Here is a 20527-nt window from a genome sequence, read left to right as displayed (position 1 = left end):
TATGATCCACTTATTTTATGTGCACAAAGCTTTATTCCAATGTATTTATTTATGAATATTTTGAAATATAATTTATAATTTTTTTTCAATGTATTATTTCATTGTTTACTTTTGTAATTATTTTGTGTTATTTTTATTTCCAAATGTTTCAACCAAAAAAAATGTGGTTTAAGCACTTTTTGTAGCCCCCAAAATGCTTTCTGATTAGGGAGTACTTAGCTGAAAAAAATATGTTATTTCACTGTGAAAAATGGTTGCATAACTCTGGTCTATAGCAAATATTTTACACCAAGGACGCTAAAGAAATACATAAATTCGTATGAAGAACCAGGTTAAGTGACATGTTTTTTATTGTTTTTATTTTGTTGTTCTGATTTTCAAGCAATATCCCTCGCACATTCCTTTCTTTGTTATTTGCTTTTTCTTATTTATGTTGATATTGTTCTGTACAATTGCACTTTTATGTTCCTGTAATTCTGCTTATACTGTTTTGTAATTGACGTTTGTTATAATATATATATTTAATAAAAAAAGGTATATGCTATAACACCATGTAGCTTGTAGACAACATTGTCCTCTTGAATACAGCATCGTTTCAAAACGTTGCGAAACCGAAGTGCTTCCGGTTTCCGCTCGTCGCCGCGGCCGGGAACGAGCAGGATGTCTTGAACGTCCCCTTGGTCCTCATTGTGCAGCCTAGGAAGCGTAGCAAGGTTTCGCCGACGACGGTATGAAATGGCAGAAACTGCCCGTGTCACGGAAGCTCAACGATTAGGCTTCGCTAGAAACACACATGGATTTTGCGGGGACCCCCGCCTGTTAGATTAGGGGCCACGTTAGTGTGTCCGAAGAAGGAATTAAACGCTGTTTTTGTCTCAGGCTTGCAGCGGACGGCGTCTGCGGGTGGAAACTGTTGGAATTATCCGGAGAGGGGTAAGCTCGATGTATGGCTCTTTTTCACCTCTGTCAGATCGTCTTAGTGCTGTTATTGTCAACAGTTGGGGGGGATGGGTACTGCCAAATTTGGGTCACGTTTGGAACTGTAAATAGGTGTTCTACTGCGGGCACGGCAGGTCTGGCCTAACTGGTACATGGCAACCAGGCTCAGCAGCTACACTGAAACATACTTGTGTTTTCATGGTTGAGTGGCATGCTTAACCTGCATGTAATATGAACAAACTAGTCATCTCTGAACTCTTGAATTGTAAAACCTGTTCAGAACACAGCAGAAATTACACATTGTTGACTTTTTAAAATAAAATATAAATTATCTACTTGATATTTTCAACTTGTTAAGTTGTTGAAAGCGGATTCATATGTAAATTGTCTCCGGTATGTAGTGGTAGTGGTATAGTTTTTGCAGTCCTGCAAATTTAAATGGGAATATCCGCCTTTGACAGTTGCATAACAGCTTGGTTCTTTTGTTGTAGCAATTTAATGCTGCTTGGTGGAAGCTTATCAGATCAGGATAGTTTGTAATCCTTGATATAAACGTATAAACGAGCATTGTCCTTCCTCACCTTAAGGGTGCGTTCACACTTGTCATTTTTGATCCGGTTAAAACGTTGCTCTGTTTGGTCAAGTGTAGGGGGGGACCACCTGAAAGATGGATCTTGGTCCACCCGAAAGATGGATCTTGGTCCACCCGAAAGATGGATCTTGGTCCACCCGAAAGATGGATCTTGGTCCACCCGAAAGATGGATCTTGGTCCACCCGAAAGATGGATCTTGGTCCACCTGTTGGAGGACTCTAGTTCTGAGTGAACACAGCATCCACGGACCAAAACACCGGATATGCAAATTCAACCTCTAAATGCAAGCATAACCAGGCGATGCATAACAACAAGATGACTGAAAGAAATATATATATAAAAAAAAGCAGTTACATGCACAATGTCAATTGAAGAAATAAATGCTTGATTATTGATAGAATTAAACCAATTGGTGTATATTGGTGCATATATAACAGTATACAATGGTAGCAGACATGTAAAAGGAATGTTTGAAGGCTTGGTCCAAGCAGTAGTCATAGAGAAACGATGATCCGGTCAATTCATGGTCCGAAAAACATCCAGCTATCATAGCCAAGCCTAACTCTCATCTAGCACGATGTTCCAAATCTCTCTAATGACCCTTCCTCTCCGGACGCATACATTAGAGCCAGCCTCCACTCATCCCAGCTCATTGCACCATTGCGTTGACCTTTACCCTTTACATGTACGCATGCACAACACTTTTAATGGTCTCTATATCCATATCTCATTCCGAGGCTATAACTAAACCTCTGTGCCAGTTTGAGATGCTAAATTGGTTTAATAAGTCGATTTACAATTGAAGGTGAAACTGCTAAATGGAGTAATAACCATCATTGACTTTACAAGTATTTAATGGGAAATAAAAACCTGAGCCAGTTTGTTGGATATCACTTGGACGATGATTCAGCAGACTTACTTTGGTGGTGCAAGGCACAATACTCTGTTGGGATAACTGCCAATGTAGGAGGATCAATAAGAAGCATAGAAATGTTGACATTTTAACATTGAAGATAAAGATAAATGGTTTGTCAATCAGCCTGTCTTGCATAAACATAGATTCACGTCAATTCTGTTTTCAACACTTATGTAAAGATTCAATCACACCACAGTTTTTTTTCATGTTCCCTCTCTGCAGGTGTTGAGCATAAACCCCCACTTGGATGCACCGTCCCCGAGTTTGTCCAAGGTTAAACCATGAACCGAAACAAGCGTGAGAAAGAGTACTACAGTATAGATGTGGGCGACTCAACTTTTATGGTTTTAAAGCGCTACCAGAACCTCAGACCCATTGGATCAGGAGCACAGGGAATTGTCTGGTGAGTCAGTTCTGTTCTTGACATTTTATATTATTATTCGGGAGGAAACAAGGTTGAACCGTTGGGAAAGCCAACCATTATCTGGCTGCATTTCTAAAAAAAACAGAACTACTCTTGTGTTGATACACAAATGATACACAAAATCCAATAAAAACATGAAGAAATATGATTTGTAAACGTCGAGCCCACAAAAACTCTGCATATGACTTTCCCAGGAGTTTGGCTGCACCGTGTGTTCGAACCTTGTGTTTGAATCTTTGGATTTGTGCTTCCACCTCAGTTCAGCGTACGACCACAACTTGGAGAGGAACGTCGCCATCAAGAAGCTGAGCCGACCCTTTCAGAATCAAACTCATGCAAAACGAGCCTACAGGGAGCTGGTGCTCATGAAATGTGTCAACCACAAGAATGTAAGTTTTGTTTCCATTTTATTTTCCGTTTGTTATTGTGTGTGTGATGTGTATATGTACAGTGGAACCCCAGCTAACACGTGGTTGGCATGCTTTTGATGTGTAAAGGAACCTTTACCTTACAATCCTATTGTAAAAGAGCCTACCTTTGTACTTTACTATGACACCTTTCTTGAATACTGTTTCAATGATGTCAATCAAAGTTCTGACTTTTTTTTTTTAGGTTAAACTTAAAAAAGCGCAGATTCCTGTAACACTCAGAAATCCGTAATGCACTTGAATGCTCCATCAGTTTATAGTGCAAAGCTTGAAAGGGCTCAGGGCTCATCACTCAGCGTGTGTTCTATGAACAAATAAACCAGACACATAATAACCCTGGCTGGAATCTGTCTATAGTGTCCCAACCCTAAGAAACCACAAACCATTCTTCATTGATACTGACTAACCAATGCACGGATGCTTTGTTTGGTACTCAACTAGGTAGTTCATTTAGTCTTTGGCAATTATTTTTGACAAAACTGGCCTGTGGTTCCACTATATATGTACATATATGTATATACTGTATATGTATGTACTCAAGGAATATCATACCGTATTGACAATGCCATCATAGTTTTTGGTGGCAGACGTCCACGAAAGAGTATTGTACACGCTGCTGCTCACCGTGTTTGGAATGAAATAACTGAAATTCTCAGGCTTGTGCAGACTTTTCAGATGTCGTAACACTTTATCCACTGCAGAGTACTAACCTGCTTTTTATTTTGGCAGATAATCGGCCTATTAAATGTATTCACGCCACAGAAGACACTGGAGGAGTTCCAAGATGTGTGAGTAGTCCATCCCAGCGAAAAGCTCACGCCGCTTGGTGTGTTTGTCAATTAATGCAGGATGTACCGCGCAGGGGTCTTGGATTATCTTCTTTGACATTTAAATGCTCAAACAGTGCAGCTGTATCTCTGGTTAGTGTGTAAGACTCGCGTGGTTCAGGATTTACTTGTAATTCCAACGTCGGAGTACGCTGATGTTTTTAAATGAAGTCATTAATACGACTAATGTGCCATAAGTTTCGTTTCACAGAAAGACAAATGTGCCTAAAAATCAGTATTGACATTTAAACTACCGAGAAGTGGAAGGGAATGAAGAGGAGTCATGATTTAGTATCAACCCGTTGAAGTAGAACAGTGTGTGTTTCTTTGTGTGTGTGTGTGCTTCTGCCTGATTGGAGCTCAAAAGGAAGCTGGACAACTCATAGCTGGAGGGTTGCAGAATAAACCCAAAGATCCAGGATGGAAGAGAACCCTTCATTTGGGTTTGTGTGTGTGTGGCAATTTTTTATTGCATTGTGTATGTTTTTCCATCATGCATGTTTGCATATTTTCACTGTCTTGACTGTCGAATGAGCAAATTATTTCAGTGTGTTACTCTTCTGGACATACATAACGAGACTTGAAGCGAGAGACGTTGTTGTCTGTTAATTAGAAATCTAAAAGTTCCTGACTACATTTCAGAGGCGGTGATGTAACTGCTGTCAGATAATATTATATCATCAGTTATGGAAAGATAGATACTTTATTCGTCTCCTAGAGAAATTCTAGCTGTCTGGGATGCAAGTGTGACAGTGTATACCAAACGTAAACACCACTTCACTCTTTTTTTTTTTTATAATGTGATAGCCTTATTCCAAAATTGAATACATTTGACAATGTGAAAAATATTTAAAATTTTTTTGGCAAATGTATTAAATAATTTAAACTCATCATTTATATGCATTTAGAATAGTTTTATGCATATAAACTATAACTGTAGAACTATAAGAACTAGTGGCGTAACAGTGTTAGAACTCCAGAGCCTGATGATGACATCATGGATGGGTGACGGATCTGACTTCTGGTTCCCGTTTTCATGTAGTAGGACGTTTTGTGTTTAAAAAAATACATTAAGAACTATGTTGCACTCATGCAGTATACTGTTTTAATAAAACGACAAGATGCGTATTGCATATTGTATGCTAACCGGAAAATGTAAACAAACTGAGGGAACATTTTGGCAACAATTTGGCCGTTTTGACGCTAGCTGTGATTCCACTTTATAATACATTGAGAGATTTGATTGTTTGTGTGTTCTGCCATGCATAAATAAACCCAAAATGGGATTTATTTATGCATTTTTTGCTGTTTTTGATGTTAATTATGATGATGACAAAAAAGGAAAATCCCTCTATTTTGATTGGATACTTTATGCATGGTATTACTAACGACTAAGTGGAAAGACTACATAAATATATTCAGGTTTAAATTGAAGTGGGACTGCGTTTTGCGTCTATTGCTTCCATTTACCCATCTGTGTGTCTTTGTCAGATATCTCGTGATGGAGTTGATGGATGCCAACCTCTGCCAGGTGATTCAGATGGAACTGGACCACGAGAGGTTGTCCTACTTGCTTTACCAGATGCTGTGTGGAATCAAGCACCTGCATGCTGCTGGAATCATACATAGGGTCAGTTCACTCACACACATATATTGGATTTATTGGCATTTAGGTAAGAAAAAAAAATGCCCAGCCTCAGGAGTTGACATCTACAAGTTGCAGTCACACACTCGTGTGCACCTTAGAGCAAACATACACACATTCAAAAATCATCCCCTTGTGAGACACTTGTGCACACTTACACATAGCGGCCTGTCAATCACCAGCATTGAATCAGGAGCAGAAAGCCTCTTGTTCTGCCAAGCAGAACTAATTGAGCCACAGGCAGAGAAAACCAGCAGCACTCACACTGGCACGTCTTGGCACGCAAAGCTTTCAGTAGGTGAACAGATGCAATGTGACTCGTGGCCTCACATTTGACTTTTGTGGCGGGGTGGATTGTCTCGATAAGTCTTCTGAGGATGTAATGATTTGATTAAATTCATTCATTCATTTTCTACCGCTTATCCTCACGAGGGTCGCGATGGGTGCTGGAGCCTATCCCAGCTGTCTTCGGGCGAGAGGCGGGGTAAACCCTGGACTGGTGGCCAGCCAATCACAGGGCACATGTAGACAAACAACCATTCACACTCACATTCATACCTATGGACAATTTGGAGTCGCTAATTAATTAACCTAGCATGTTTTTGGAATGTGGGAGGAAAACATGGGGAGGAGAACATGGGAGGAGAACATGCAAACTCCACACAGAGATGGCCGAGGGTGGAATTGAACCCTGGTCTCCTAGCTGTGAGGTCTGCGCGCTAACCACTCGACCGCCGTGCAGCCCGCATGTAATTATTTGATTAAATTATTGCAAAAAAAAAATCACAATTCTTGTACTGTATATTCATATTTCTTATGAAAGATTTCGGGATGTATATTTCTTGCAATGTTTTGTGTGCCCATAGCAATACTTGTCATGTTTCAATGTTAGCAAAACATATCATATTTTTATCCATTCCATTCAATTCAAGGCATAGTTGGGGCATCAATCTGTTGCTCTAGTACACTGCTGATGGGGATGTCATACTACAACCTCATCCAACCCAAGTCTTCACAATCTCCTGACTGTGCGGCCTACATGCTAACCACTCGACCACCGTGCGGCCTGCAACATATATTGTTAATATTCATTCAAACTGTACTGTGTTATTCTTCTTGTGTACATTTTCCTGGATCCAAACGGTTTTCCCCTAAATGTTTATGTTACAGGACCTGAAGCCAAGTAACATAGTCGTCAAATCTGACTGCACACTGAAGATCCTGGACTTTGGCCTGGCCAGGACAGCTGCCACTGGCCTCCTCATGACGCCCTACGTGGTCACACGCTACTACCGTGCCCCTGAAGTTATCCTGGGCATGGGCTACCAGGCTAACGGTGAGTGCTTTTTGTTGCGACTGCTGGTCAGTGAGGACCTCCGGTCTGCTGCACGGCTCGGCCCGTTGCCTTGGTCCTTGTTCTTCCAAAAGGTCAAGCTCAGCGGGGATGTCGGCATGATGAACATCTTTAGTCTGTGGGGCAACTTCCTGTTTGCTTCTGAATGTGTTTGATGTTTTATGAAGCCTGTCCCTGATTGGGACGCGGCTTGGCTAAAACGAATTACAGCCATCGTTCTCATAACATGCTGTTAAGAACAATACTCACTCTAAATATCAATATAAGGTTAAGGTTCTTCTTTTATTAACCTTCACTGGCATCATCTGGCATTTTATTCCCCTCCTGCTGACATTTGTATTGCTTATTCTCTTTCCCCCCCTTTTTAATGCTGCACACATGTAGTGGATATTTGGGCTGTGGGATGCATTATGGCAGAAATGGTCCGCCACAAAATCCTTTTTCCAGGAAGGGATTGTATCCTTAATGTTCTTGGCTGAATTTACTTGTGAAACAAAAAGTGTTTTTTTTTTTTTTTTTTTTTTTGCCTGGTGCCTTGATTTTTAACCGCCCGGCAACATTTGTAGCGTTGACCCCTGATGGATACCATTTTTTATTTTCTTCCACTTGCATGTATTTCATTTTTTGGTCTCACCGCACATCACATAATGTTCCACGTTCTCATTGTTTCATTGTTTTTTTTTTGTCTTTTTGGGTTCTTTTTCATTTCTGTCCTGCATGCTAATTTGGTGGTTGTCATTTCATTTTTCAGTTGATGTCTGGTCTGTTGGCTGCATCATGGCTGAAATGGTCCGAGGTAGTGTGTTGTTTCCAGGCACTGATCGTATCCTTAATTTGAACATCCATCCCAGTCCACCCCGCTCTCATCTTTTAGTCCAACTATTTGTTCAAATATGTGAACAAGGAGTTGCACACAATGAGAGGTCCTTTATTCCATTAGGAAACATGTTAGTGATGCGCTTAGAAAGAGAGATTTATCCCTTTTTTCTGTTTTTTTTCCTGCATCAAATCATAGGTTTGAGTGTTTTGGCCCAGGCATTTGCTAGATGCTCAAAGCATCAGCCACCGGACAGTTGACTTGTTGATGACGTAATTAACTAGTACCGTATTTTCCGCACTATAAGGCGCACCTAAAATCTGATTTTTTAAAAAAAAGCTGACTATGCGCCTTATAATCCGGTGCGCCTTATATATGGATCAATATTGAGCCGCGACAGGTCTCGCAATTTACGGTAAGCATCCACCGACTCCATTTTTCCCGTAGAAGAAGAAGTGCGCTGTGCATACTGGGAAATATTAAACAACGATTCACTTTCATTTGTGCGTTTGTATAAAGACCCTGAAATGGCTCCTATGAAGAGACACGCTTACAACGCAGAGTTTAAACTCAAGGCGATCAGTCACGCAGTAGAACACGGAAATAGAGCAGCAGCAAGAGAGTTTAACATTAATTAATCGATGGTGCGGAAGTGGAGGAAGCATGAGGATGAGCTGCGCCAAGTAAAGAAGACTAAACAAAGTTTCCGTGGCAATAAAGCAACATGGCCACAGTTAGAGGACACACTTGAACAGTGGGTTGTTGAACAAAGAGCAGCAAGTATCTATTAATAAAGTTTGACTGACCTATCTGACTGTTTTGTTGACATTCCCTTTAGCGCGGCACCATCTAATGGTTGCATAACGTAACTACAGCCTCTACTGTAGCGCCTTATAATGCGGTGCGCCTTATGTATGGAAAAAGTTTTAAAATATATCATTCATTGAAGGTGCGCCTTATAACACGGTGCGCCGTATAGTGCGGAAAATACGGTAATTAACAAACAGGACCTCTCAGGTGGATACTGTGTATCCACAATGTTTTTCATGTTTTTGTCTTTACATTTTCAACATGTGGACAGCTTAAGTGAGCATCACTTGCCTCACTTATGCAGGCTTCCAAATGTTCTAAATGTTTTTTCCTTTAAAATGTGCACCCCAGTAAATTCATGTACACCTCTACTCATACAATTGAGAACATTACTTCCCATTAAGTAATTTTATTTTTAAAATTAAAATTATTTTAATTTTTTTTTAAAGTAAATAAAGTATATATATTTTTTAACTCTCATAAAGTAACATTACTTCCCATTTGTAATTTTATATAACTTTGTTCTTATTTTCATCACTCCCCTCTCCCGTCAAAGTGCTTTTGCTCTTTGTTCAGGCTGCATTTGTAAATAAGAATTTGTTCTTAAATTGCTTGCCTGGGTAAATAAAGGTATAAAAAAATTAATAAATAAAATAAAAGAGAAAAAAGGGGAGTTAGCTAAAACAATAGATTATTATATGTAAAAAAAACCACCAAAAGCTGCTTTCCTCACTTTTATCAGCTCCTTCTGTCCCAGTCCTTTTCTTAATATTGTGTCCTGAAGATATTGATCAGTGGAATAAGGTGATAGAGCAGTTGGGGACGCCGTCTCAGGAGTTCCTGATGAAACTCAACCAATCAGTGAGGACGTACGTGGAGAATCGACCTCGCTACGCCGGCTACAGCTTTGAGAAGCTCTTCCCAGATGTTCTGTTTCCCGCTGATTCCGAACACAACAAACTTAAAGGTATGTAACATTCAGTAAATCACATGTTGGCGTGTATAAAAAAGTAAGAGTATGTAACAATCACTTCTTAAAAGACAATTTGATGTGGTGAACTTTGACCCGGGGCACTATAGCGAAGAAGCTTCTGAACCCACCAAAGCAAGAAAGTTTTTTTTTTTTTCCTCTACCTCGCAAACTCCCGCCTAGAAGTAAAGCAAATGTGACAAGCTGTTGCTTCGGAATAAGCTTTTATTGTGGAAGCTGACACTTCTGTGCCAAGTTGTTTACTGAGAAGCCATTTAACCTCCAGCGTGTCTTCATGTGGAAGGGAGAATATGACAGGAACGTTCACAGTAAGCACCATTGAGCCTTTGCAGTGTCCTGATTCATGGCTGGGGGGGGGGATTTGATTTGACAGATGTGCTTCTTGTCAGGACCGTTTATACTTGTCTCCCATTGGTTATTACTTCCGTAAGGCATTGTGTTAAAAGTAAGCGTGTGAACGGACTATAAGTCACACAAGGCCAAAAATGCATAATTAGGTAGAAAAAAAACATACATAAGTCGCACTTGAGTATAAGTCGCATTTTTTGCAGGTAATTTATTTTCCAAACTACTTGACCAAAACAGACATTACGTCATCTCGGAAGGCAAGTTCTAACAATAAAAGAATAGAGAACAGGATGAATAGGTGTAAGATATGCTAACACAATGCTTATTTAGCTACACCAAAAATAAACATGAACAGAAAAGGTGTCCAGTTTATGGAACTTAAACACTTTTTTCATTTATAAGTCGCTCTGGAGTATAAGTCGCAGGAACAGCCAACCTATGAAAAAAAAGTGCGACTTATATACGGTATATTTAAAAAAAAAAAAAAAGTCATGTGATGTAATGTGATATAAAAAAAATCAAATAAATACAATGTTTACAAAATTGATATGAGGTGAAGAACATGCATCAGCAATATCATTTCTCGTTTTCTTCCTTTCAGCAAGTCAAGCCAGAGATCTGCTGTCAAAGATGCTGGTCATAGATGCGTCCAAGAGGATCTCTGTGGACGAGGCTCTTCAACATCCTTACATCAACGTCTGGTATGACCCCACGGAAGTGGAGGCGGTAAGGACGGAATGACTTTCAAAACATGAATTGAAACGCTGCAATCGAGGTAATGAGTGACGCCGGTGAAATATTGTCTCGTCGCAGCCGCCACCCGCCATCACAGACAAGCAGCTGGACGAGCGGGAGCACACGGTGGATGAGTGGAAAGGTAGGAGACGTCCCTCGTCTGTCAGCGTCCTCTCTGATCTTTGATTTGCTGTCTTGGAGGCTTAGCCGTTGGCACTGTGTTGCTTATATAAGAGCGTTTTCACGGCGTTATCCCCCAACTGTTGCCTGTGGGGGATTATGCTAAAATGTAGCGAGAAAAAAAGCCCCATGTTCCACACAAAAACATATTTAGAATGTTACTTTGAGTATCACGTAAAGTGGATGGTTGGGGTTCATACACAATAACAGATGGTTTATGGATCAAACGATGTAGAGATTTTTTGTGGCGTCATAGTTTATAGTTTAGTTCACCAAATTAGTTGAGTCTAAATACTGCAGTTTGATGGTAGCAGCAATATGTCTAGTGTATCAAAACACAGTACTTTACCCTCATAGTGTTTAATGCTCAAACACTATTTTTTCTTAGTTGATTGTACAATACAATATATATTGGGGTTGCTGGAGCCTATCCCGGCTGCCTTTGGGGGTTGCTGGAGCCTATCCCGGCTGCCTTTGGGGGTTGCTGGAGCCTATCCCGGCTGCCTTTGGGGTTTGCCGGAGCCTATCCCGGCTGTCTTGGGGTTTGCTGGAGCCTATCCCAGCGGTCTTGGGGTTTGTCGGAGCCTATCCCAGCTGTCTCCGGGCGAGAGGCTGGGTACACCCTGGACTGGTGGCCAGCCAATCACAGGGCACATATAGACAAACAACCATTCACACTCACATTCATACCTATGGACAATTTGGAGTCGCTAATTAACCTAGCATGTTTTTGGAATGTGGGAGCAAACCGGAGTACCCGGAGAAAACCCACGCATGCACGGGGAGAACATGCAAACTCCACACAGAGATGGCCGAGGGTGGAATTGAACCCTGGTCTCCTAGGTCTGCGCGCTAACCCCCTTTACTGTCCAAACCTTTTTAATTCTGTGTTGTTTATTTCCCAGAGTTGATATACAAAGAAGTCTTGGACTGGGAAGAAAGGACAAAGAATGGCGTCATCAAAGGACAGCCGGCATCCATAGGTTAGTTCATGTTCTTGTGTTTGTTTTGCTGTGGTACATTAGAGTCAACAGACGCTGCTTTTGTATCGCTACTACAGAAGTACACAAATACTTACTACAAATGAAGCAACGCGTAGGTGAGGGTAATGCGTGTCAGTGTTGCCAGGTATCGTGAGCGAAACAAGTGAGCAGCTCTCTCCAAACAAGGCCAAAATAGCAGTGGGGAACGTGAGAATTTGCAAGTGAAAAAAAAAGTGGACCTAGCAACACTGATGTGCGTGTGTCTGTTATGTCATATATGTCTTATTTACTCATATTTTGTTTACTTTATTGAGTAATGGGGTATAAAGTTGACTATAGGGGTGTTACGTCATGTCTAGAGGGCTCTAATAATGGTAAAAATGGTGTTTAGAAAGTTATAAACGGGTTTTCTATACTGTAACTATGAAAAAATATTGGCTTTATAAAAAGTTATTCGTAATCTGGTGTGGAACCAAGTAACAGCGATAAACAAGGCATTTGAGTTTAAAAGTTTTTTTTTTAATGTCAAAATCTAAAGAGGTTTCTGCAGGTTGTGACCCACGGTTCTGTATCTCATAGCACAGGTGCAACAGTGATCAGCGACCCCCTGCAGCAGCACCGCCAGCACCCCTCTTCCGCACGCTCCCCCCCGGTGTCGCAGACCCCGCCCTCGCCGACACGGACGGCAGCCTAGAAACAGGCGGCGGTGGCGTGGGGGGCGGAGGGGAGCTGGGCCGCTGCAGATGACCACCGCCTCCCCCCCCTTCCTGGAATCCCACCTTTCACTCTGTAAAAGACTTTTGAACACAATCATTTTGTGGCGTCTCCAAGGTAAGAGCGTTTTCCAACCTAAGTATGCGTAAAGCTTTGATGAGCTGTCATGTAAATGTCATGTGACTTTCTACACATTTTACACTAGTCGGATCCTTTCATTGACATGTTTAGACAATATAAGGACCAGGTGGACCTAACATGTGCAAGTGTTGCATGTTTCAGTGCTTGGTTTAAGGATGCTTTTGTGCAAGCTTTGGGAGGTTTGAGAGGAAAAAAACGCAAGTGATATTTGACTGTGTATGAGAACGTAAGGGGGGGGGGGGGACATCCTGTTATTAGTAACTTAACACTGTGTGTTCACGGTGTCCTCTTAAAAAAAAAAACACACAAAAAAAATAGGCCACAGCCTTTTAGTTTTGTTGCCTGCAGTTGAAAAGAAGCCGCATGTAAACTAAAACAGCAGCACAAAAAGATAAAAAAAAAAATCATATGCAATAATGTCCTTTTGAGTTTTTGTATCCAAGAGAAAAAGTGCCTGTTGTACTGTAACAAGTCATTCATGTTGTTTTTAACGGGTGGATTTAGACAACCGCGACTGTGGCACGACGCCGCCTCCTTTTCTACTTCAGTTTGACCCCTGAGGGACACCATCCGTGTATGACACCAGGCAGTTTCATCAAGGTCGTTCATCAAAGTTATGAATATCCATTTCTAAGCTCGACTAAATCAGCATTATATATATATATTGAGTTTTTTCGCTGATACGACACTAGATGATCACGAACGCATGAGGGAGCAAGCTGACAGCGTGTTTGTGTAGTCGGATTCAAACAAAGCAGGTCGTGACAAGCCAAGCGGCATCTAACGTGGCGTTAATGACATTCTGTCATATTAGTCAAGATAGTTTTTGTTGCTTTGTCTGCCTACTGCAGTTTGTAGTTTCATGATTCTTAATTCTTTTCAATCTTGCAGCAAACGAGCCGGCATTGTAGCTGTAGCCTGGGATTCACGTCTCAAATCTTCACTTAAATCTTCAACAACTACTGTACTGTGAAGACGCGCTCTTTAAATTGGGTTGCACCAGCAAACATTATTTTTTTATTATTGATTATTGGAAGTCCCTTGCATCAAAACAATAAAATTACCTCAATCCCGTACCATTAAAAGTAGCTGGAGCTAGAATTGACATTGCCATAATAATACTAATAACTCAATCTAAATATAGAGATTATTCGGAGGGGTGGTGCAAAGTAAACTTAACAACTTAATGGCCGGTATCTCCAAATTTTGATTGGAAAAATGAAAATTATTCAAATGAAAAGTAGCGATTTCTGCATTTGTTGTTGGGAAAAAAAGACATACCATATGCGAAAGGTTATGTAATATAGTTGCAGGCTAGGTAGCATACCCCTCCTAGTTATGGCATATTTAAGTGTGCGTAATGCAGCCGAATATAAGGTAGTATTGTTCACATTTCCAATCGCTAACCAATGCTGTTGCAGGGCAGCGATCCCGCTTATATGAACTCAAACCTTATTTTTTTTTCTTTAAAGTGCTCTTAATTTTGCAGCTTTTAAACGTAAACATCACGGATTTGTAATTATTGGAAAAACAACGTCATTGCGATTTCCAGTCAGCTTTGATGAACTACCTCACTTGAATTTCTGCCACATGATTGGTTAGCTGTCATGACGAGACATGTGAATATCAGATGCCGTTATTTATTTATTTGAACAAGAATAAGAAGAAAAAAAAAAGGAGAAACATGTACTATTGGTGGCTTTTCAACGGGACTGGTTTTGTACATAACGCAAAGTTCACTAGAAGCGAGAGAAGAATCTGTCAATGTTTTTTTTTTTGTTGTTGTTTTCCAACTTGAAATGTGCAATACCTTCAGCAAAGTGTGCTCTGTCAGCGTCTCCTGAAGGTAATCAAAGTGTTGGTACTGTCAATCCTTTTTCCTTTTTTTTTTTCATTCATTAGTGAATAAATCACTTTTTATGTTTCTTGTCCTATATTTCTGTAGAGTCGGTCCGCCAACGTGTCAACTTGGCTGACAGATTTCTAGGCTGTGGTAAGACCAATCATGTTAATAATCATAATAATAATAACATAGCCACAAGAAGTCATATCATACTGTATGGTGCTGGTTTGTGCACTACTAGAAAACACGATGTCTCCTCTTACAGTCAAATACATGAGAACAAAATCAAACAATGTGTACTAGAAATAAAAGAATACACTTTGCATTAGAGTTATGCCTTTTTCTTTTTCTTTTTTTTCTTGGTCAATTTGTTCCAAAAGGTCAGACGAATACCCAAATGTACGAAAGCCTTATGATGGATGATACAAGGCCAAAGGGACTCGTAGTGGGGCCACGTTGTGAAAAATGAAAGCATTGTTTTGTAAAGATATGCTAAGAATGTGTTTGGTGAAGAAACTCTTTTTTTTTTTAGTTATTAAAATATATTTTTAGAATGCCGCATCCCCCGAATGGCCCCCGGGCCGCACTTTGGACACACCTGACAGTGTAAGTAAGAACCCTGGCATCCATACGTCCATCTGCTACTCTGTTTCCTAGACAATCCTAAACAAAAAGACAAAGTGTACATTGTCATGTTTATTCCCATACACGTCCATTCATCGCTCGCAATAATGTATATCCAAATACATTTTTAAAAAAGCACCATTGTGAGTTGTGACACATACTTTACACACACACAAAATAAATTCTATTGAACTGCTGTGATAACTTTTTAGGGTGGTTGCTCGTTGTCAAAAGCAAGAAGTATTTCTAAAATGTATATTTAAAAGTGATTCTTACTACGTCCGTCATTTGTTGGGTCCTTTGTGATTTTTTTTTAACAGCATGCAGTGCTTTACAAACATATGTGCAAGCCTTTTTAATCAGAGGACACTTCTATCAGTGTTCGTTTAGACACAATGGCCGACCATTAACATTGCTTCATCATTGAACACACCGAGTACATTCACTACAAGGATACATTCGTCATTGGACACTTCCATTCAAAAGCACTATACACAAGAATTGGCACCTTCTACGTTCTTGGTCATCTGCACTTTTGTCAACGTACACCAAAACATGTGTTCTTCGGGAGGTTTTTTTTTTACTTTGCAACGCTACTTTGTTCTTTAGGACTTCCCTGAAGGCACAACCAGGAAGAGTTGACGTTTCTTTTTAAGGGCAGTGTTAAGCGTCATGTGCCACAAGTCAACATGGCTGCCAGGTCGCAAAGACACTTGAGGGAGTGCACGGCTTTGACGTGGAAGTCATGTGACTCGAGAGGCACTGGAAGAGCCTGAGGGACACAGCAGAGAGTTCCAGGTAGACAACGGAGAGACGTGTGCAGGTAAAGCGTTAAACTTGGAGCAAAACCATGCAGCAGCTTTTTTTTTTTTTTTTCCTACCTCCGCTCTTAATCTGCTCAATTGAGAATGAACGAAGAAGACACGTTTATGGAATATATGCATGCACCTTATTGGTAACATTGTCATAAAAAGGCTGCGTGTGGGTTTCTATGGAGCATACAGACATCACCTTATCCAAAAAGTCCTTGAACAGAGACAAATATTGCAGTAATAAATCATTGACTTGCTACAGTTTGGTCGTATTTACGGTGTCTTCAGCCAGCAGTGAGAAGCAACGTTTGTCGTGATAGCAGACAGGACACCGCACGACGAGGTAAGCTCACCTTCACTTCCTTGTTCTCTTCTTCCAAAAGGAACTCTGAGGAAGGTGGGAGCCCTTTAAAACAAACCCCGGGTTCTCGGCCTGTTCCTTCAAATGTCGCTGGTCCTCGTCGTGGCGGTTAGATCTCCGAGAGTGTCGAAGAAGTCCTCCATCTCCTTCTCCATGAGCTTGTTGCGATTCTCGGCATCCTCTCGCGCTCGCTCCGAGTTCCGTAGTTTGATCTCCAGCATGCGCTGCCTCTTCTTCTCCTGCTCCATCTCCTGTTCCAGACGCTCCATGTGTGCACAAAGAGCAGCACTGGACTCCTCCAACCTGTTGCAGATGAACACATGAACAATCACTGAATCTCGGTCTTGTATTTGAGTTGATGATGTGAGATTCAAATGACGATGAAGTAACGGACATCAAGGTACTCACTTTTGGATCCTGGCCTCATAAGCAGCCTTCTGTTTCCGAAGCTCCTCCTTCAGGCTTTCGACCAGACTCCCCAGTGAGACGTTACTCCCGTCTCCATCTTCCGACATAATGATGGAAGGAACTCCGGCGGCCATGCCGGCGTTGCCGTTCTCGCTGCAGGCGGCGCTACTGCTGCAGAGCTCCATAGCCTCACAGCTGTCCTGCTCGGAGCTGGGATCCGTGGTCATTTCCCCATCCTGTCCTCGCTCGACCTCTCTCTGAGCTTCCGTCCACTCCGCTTTATCTCCACCTTCTCCACAGTTCTGTTCGCTGCCACCAGAGTCCGGCACCGAGATCTCGCAGGAGGACGTAGACCAGGGTGTGCTGTTGACACTCTGGACACTGCTCATACTGGACGACGAGGTGACGTTGTCGTAGGTGGAAAGTCTTTGTGAGGAACCCGTGGAATCCCGGTCGCGGGTAGACCTTTCACCTGAGGAGGTGCGTCTGTGTCCCCTCAAAGAGGACAAGCCATTCATCAGCCAGTTACTACTTCCTCCCCCTGAGGGGACGCTGCTTGGATCCGCCACAGAGCCGCTCTGCTTAGCCTGCGGCTGAGAACGAGGCGTGGAGGAGCTTTTGAAGGAGTATTTCCAAGAAGGTAAGCTCTTGGCTTGTTTACTCGGGCTGACCACCGTGTCTCCTTTCGCTGAAGACCCGAGTTTCGGAACAGAGTTCGGGGGCTGCGTGGGCGTGACGGCAGCACACAGTTTGGCATCAAGTGACGAGATGCTGCTGTGCAGTTCTTGTTCCGGGTTGGAGACGGGGCAGCTCTGCAGGTCCTCTTCGGAGATCCAGGCACCGAGGCTACGGTTGTGGAGCTGATGGCCCTGGATGGGCTGCTCCACTTGGGGTACGGTAAGGCCCTCCTGATCCCTCCCTGAGTACAAGCGGTTGTGTTCCCTGATGAGAACCGTCATTAGGTGCTGGACTAAAGAGGTACCTAGGGAATATGGTCCACATTAAGACAAGTGCTGTGTAGACAATACCACATACTATTATTATTATTATTATTATTATTATTGTTATCCTGACCCGCATCGTACCTTCCATGATGGTGACTGGATCTTCCATCTTGGGTCGAAGGATATTCGGTCCAAACACTGTGGCCAGGTTCTGAACACTCATCTTGTTTTCATTACAATGAGATTGGACTTCATCAAGGAATCTAGGAGACAAACGGTGCTGTTTCTTTAAGAATGTGGCGAGCCAGAATGTGGTCTATACGGATGGACGCCACAGTTCACATGATGACGTTTGTGCAATTTGAAGTGAGCCCTGAAAGAAGGTTGGGGGGATTTTTTTTCTTATATTGGCTCCCTATGACATCACAGGGAGCCGGACTTCCTACAATAAAGATATTACTATATATTATATATATATTCAGATATAAGTCACACCTGACTAGAATGAAAACACTACTATACTATGGAGAAAATACACTAATTTATCACAGGTAGAGAAAAAAAGCGATGTTCTTACTTGCATATGTACTTGAGGAGATTGTAGTTAGGTAGAGGTAGTGTGTTAACTTGCTTTCCGAGCTCCTGAACCCCCTGATGAGAAGCAAAATGACCCCACTTTTAGACCAACAACATCACCTTTAAGAACAAATAATACAATATTCACTTGCCTCCTCTTCATTTTTGGCCAAAAGCTGTGCACACGTTAGGAAGTCTTCATATTTGCAGAAGGGAATGACGGGTTCAGGCAGCTCTCGTAGGTACAACTTCAGTAAGGAAGCCACGGTGTGAACGTCTGTGTTACTGCAGAGAAAAATGCATCGGAATATATCAGGATATGTCGTTTTTAATGCGTACTCTCAATCTGTCGAGGCGTCCACCTGTCAAAAAGAGGCTTGTCACCACAGTCAAAGGCCTCCTGCAGCTCTTTGACCAGGTTGGCCTGCCCGGGCATCCGGAAAAGACCCTCCTCATCCAAGCCCCTATCCCTGATGAAGTCCACACACTGCTCCACCAGCAGGGGGGCCAACCGGGGGCCAAACTTCTTCTCGTACTGCACCGTGTCCTCTAATCGCTGGCCAAATATTCCTGTGGAAACGAGACATAGAAGATGGCGAATCCAGGTAAGATCATTTGCATTTTACTCGTGTTCAAGCATTTTTATACAACATTAGACACATGAATGAACAACTATACAGTCAATATTTATATTGACATATAATCTATTTGTACCCACATAGAAACTGACTTAAGCCATCACTAAGTAAGAAAATCCATCATATGTGAAACCAAAGACACACACGTGTTACCTGTTGCCCGTCTGCGGAAGCGGCCACCGGCTCGCAATAATCATGCTCGGCGGAACGACGTCTGCACGACAGCAGTGAGTAGCGTTTCTCATACACCCCAACTCCACATTTGACCAAGTTCATGCATTCCGCTTCTGGCATTTGAGTAATTCCTAATGCACGTCGTTGCCTGCAGCCTATAGACTTGTACGTCCTGCTGACAGACGGAGGAGGCAGCTGACGACACTCAGGGAATGTGTGTAGAATTTTAGGTGCTGGAGAGGGGGGGGGGGGGGGGGGCGCAGAGGTCGGCGACAGATCTATTCTATAGCCAAAACATGGCATAACTGTGGAGTACTATTAATCAGGCTCGTGCATGAGCTGGAGTCTATCCTAGTTGAGAGGTGGGGTACGCCATGGCGGTAACCAGTCAGTCAATCACGGGGCACATACAGACCACCATTCACACTCACAACTGTGGGGAATATGACTACAGTTTAAATCCGTTCCACAACTTTAACTTTCCACATCACTGCAGCTCAACACGTGTAAAAATGTGTACATACATGTTGGCGGGTCTGTATGTTTTATTCTCCATGTCACTGTAACCCAACTCTTTGCTGTTCAGCTGCCCCAACTGTTCTAGTTCATGCTCTGAAGACTCGTTTTATTTCTGGAACACTATCAAGCACACTCGTGAGCCAGCGAGATAAGAACGACTATTTGCTTTGCAGACACAAAAGGTGAGTCATGTACCGACATGGATTAATGAATATAATGGATATTTTAATTCATATCGATGGTTTGACATGCAGTATTTTCTATGATCTTTCCATTCAAACTTTAGTTTTACCTCCGCCAAACGGTGCCCAGATGACCCGTCGTATGGCCTTGACCCAGTCGTCCATGTCGGTCTGGGAGTTGGCCATGAGAAGGAAGGACTCATGGCTGATCGGAGCACGGTCCTTCTCCCCTGTTCCACCTGTGAACACAAACCACAGGTTAGTTCACCTCCAGAGATCAGTAGTATTCGGCGGTTCTCAATAATTATGTCATACTCCCGTTAGGTGGTAGTATTCACTTTTTAAAACTGCAAACATTGGTCACTTGTCACGCATGAAGATAGTTGAGTGTGTTTCATACCAAGGACAATATTGTAGGAATATTGTAGGAATATTTCACTTGGTCAGCCTTGGAATGTGGTGTTAAATGCCTTGCAGTTAGATATTAATATATTTTCGTTTGTATTACTTGCTTGGTAAAACAATAGTGGGAAAATAACACACATAAATACTGTCCTAAAATCAATGTGCTGTTAATATTTCTAACCACTAGATGGCACAA

At 42.0% G+C, this 20527-nt stretch overlaps 2 protein-coding genes across 4 annotated transcripts in view; one reads left to right on the top strand and one right to left on the bottom strand.

Annotated features, from left to right (window-relative positions):
• The first annotated feature begins 653 nt into the window (after nucleotides 1–653).
• On the top strand, nucleotides 654–15011 carry mapk8b (mitogen-activated protein kinase 8b). The gene is given in 13 exon segments (XM_058061425.1): nucleotides 654–933; nucleotides 2671–2851; nucleotides 3132–3261; nucleotides 4030–4088; nucleotides 5619–5757; nucleotides 6943–7108; nucleotides 7878–7949; nucleotides 9538–9720; nucleotides 10694–10818; nucleotides 10906–10969; nucleotides 11913–11990; nucleotides 12575–12645; nucleotides 12648–15011. Coding segments are annotated over 12 exon segments (1299 nt in total). The 5' UTR covers nucleotides 654–933; nucleotides 2671–2729; the 3' UTR covers nucleotides 12738–15011.
• Nucleotides 14224–20527, bottom strand: part of si:dkey-191m6.4 (rho GTPase-activating protein 22) — a 23505-nt gene continuing 17201 nt past the window's right edge. For all 3 annotated transcript variants that reach the window (XM_058061420.1, XM_058061421.1, XM_058061422.1), the window contains 7 exons: nucleotides 20037–20165; nucleotides 18776–18983; nucleotides 18566–18698; nucleotides 18415–18488; nucleotides 17979–18100; nucleotides 16894–17875; nucleotides 14224–16788 (listed from right to left, as the gene is read on the bottom strand). In XM_058061420.1, the coding sequence (XP_057917403.1) occupies nucleotides 16566–16788; nucleotides 16894–17875; nucleotides 17979–18100; nucleotides 18415–18488; nucleotides 18566–18698; nucleotides 18776–18983; nucleotides 20037–20165 (1871 nt within the window). In that variant the 3' untranslated portion in view covers nucleotides 14224–16565. The remainder of the gene's footprint in view (nucleotides 16789–16893; nucleotides 17876–17978; nucleotides 18101–18414; nucleotides 18489–18565; nucleotides 18699–18775; nucleotides 18984–20036; nucleotides 20166–20527) is intronic.

The sequence above is a fragment of the Doryrhamphus excisus genome, chromosome 22 (assembly GCF_030265055.1).
Source record: "Doryrhamphus excisus isolate RoL2022-K1 chromosome 22, RoL_Dexc_1.0, whole genome shotgun sequence".
NCBI classification, from domain to species: domain Eukaryota; kingdom Metazoa; phylum Chordata; class Actinopteri; order Syngnathiformes; family Syngnathidae; genus Doryrhamphus; species Doryrhamphus excisus.
This window is presented reverse-complemented; position numbering and strand designations above follow the sequence as displayed.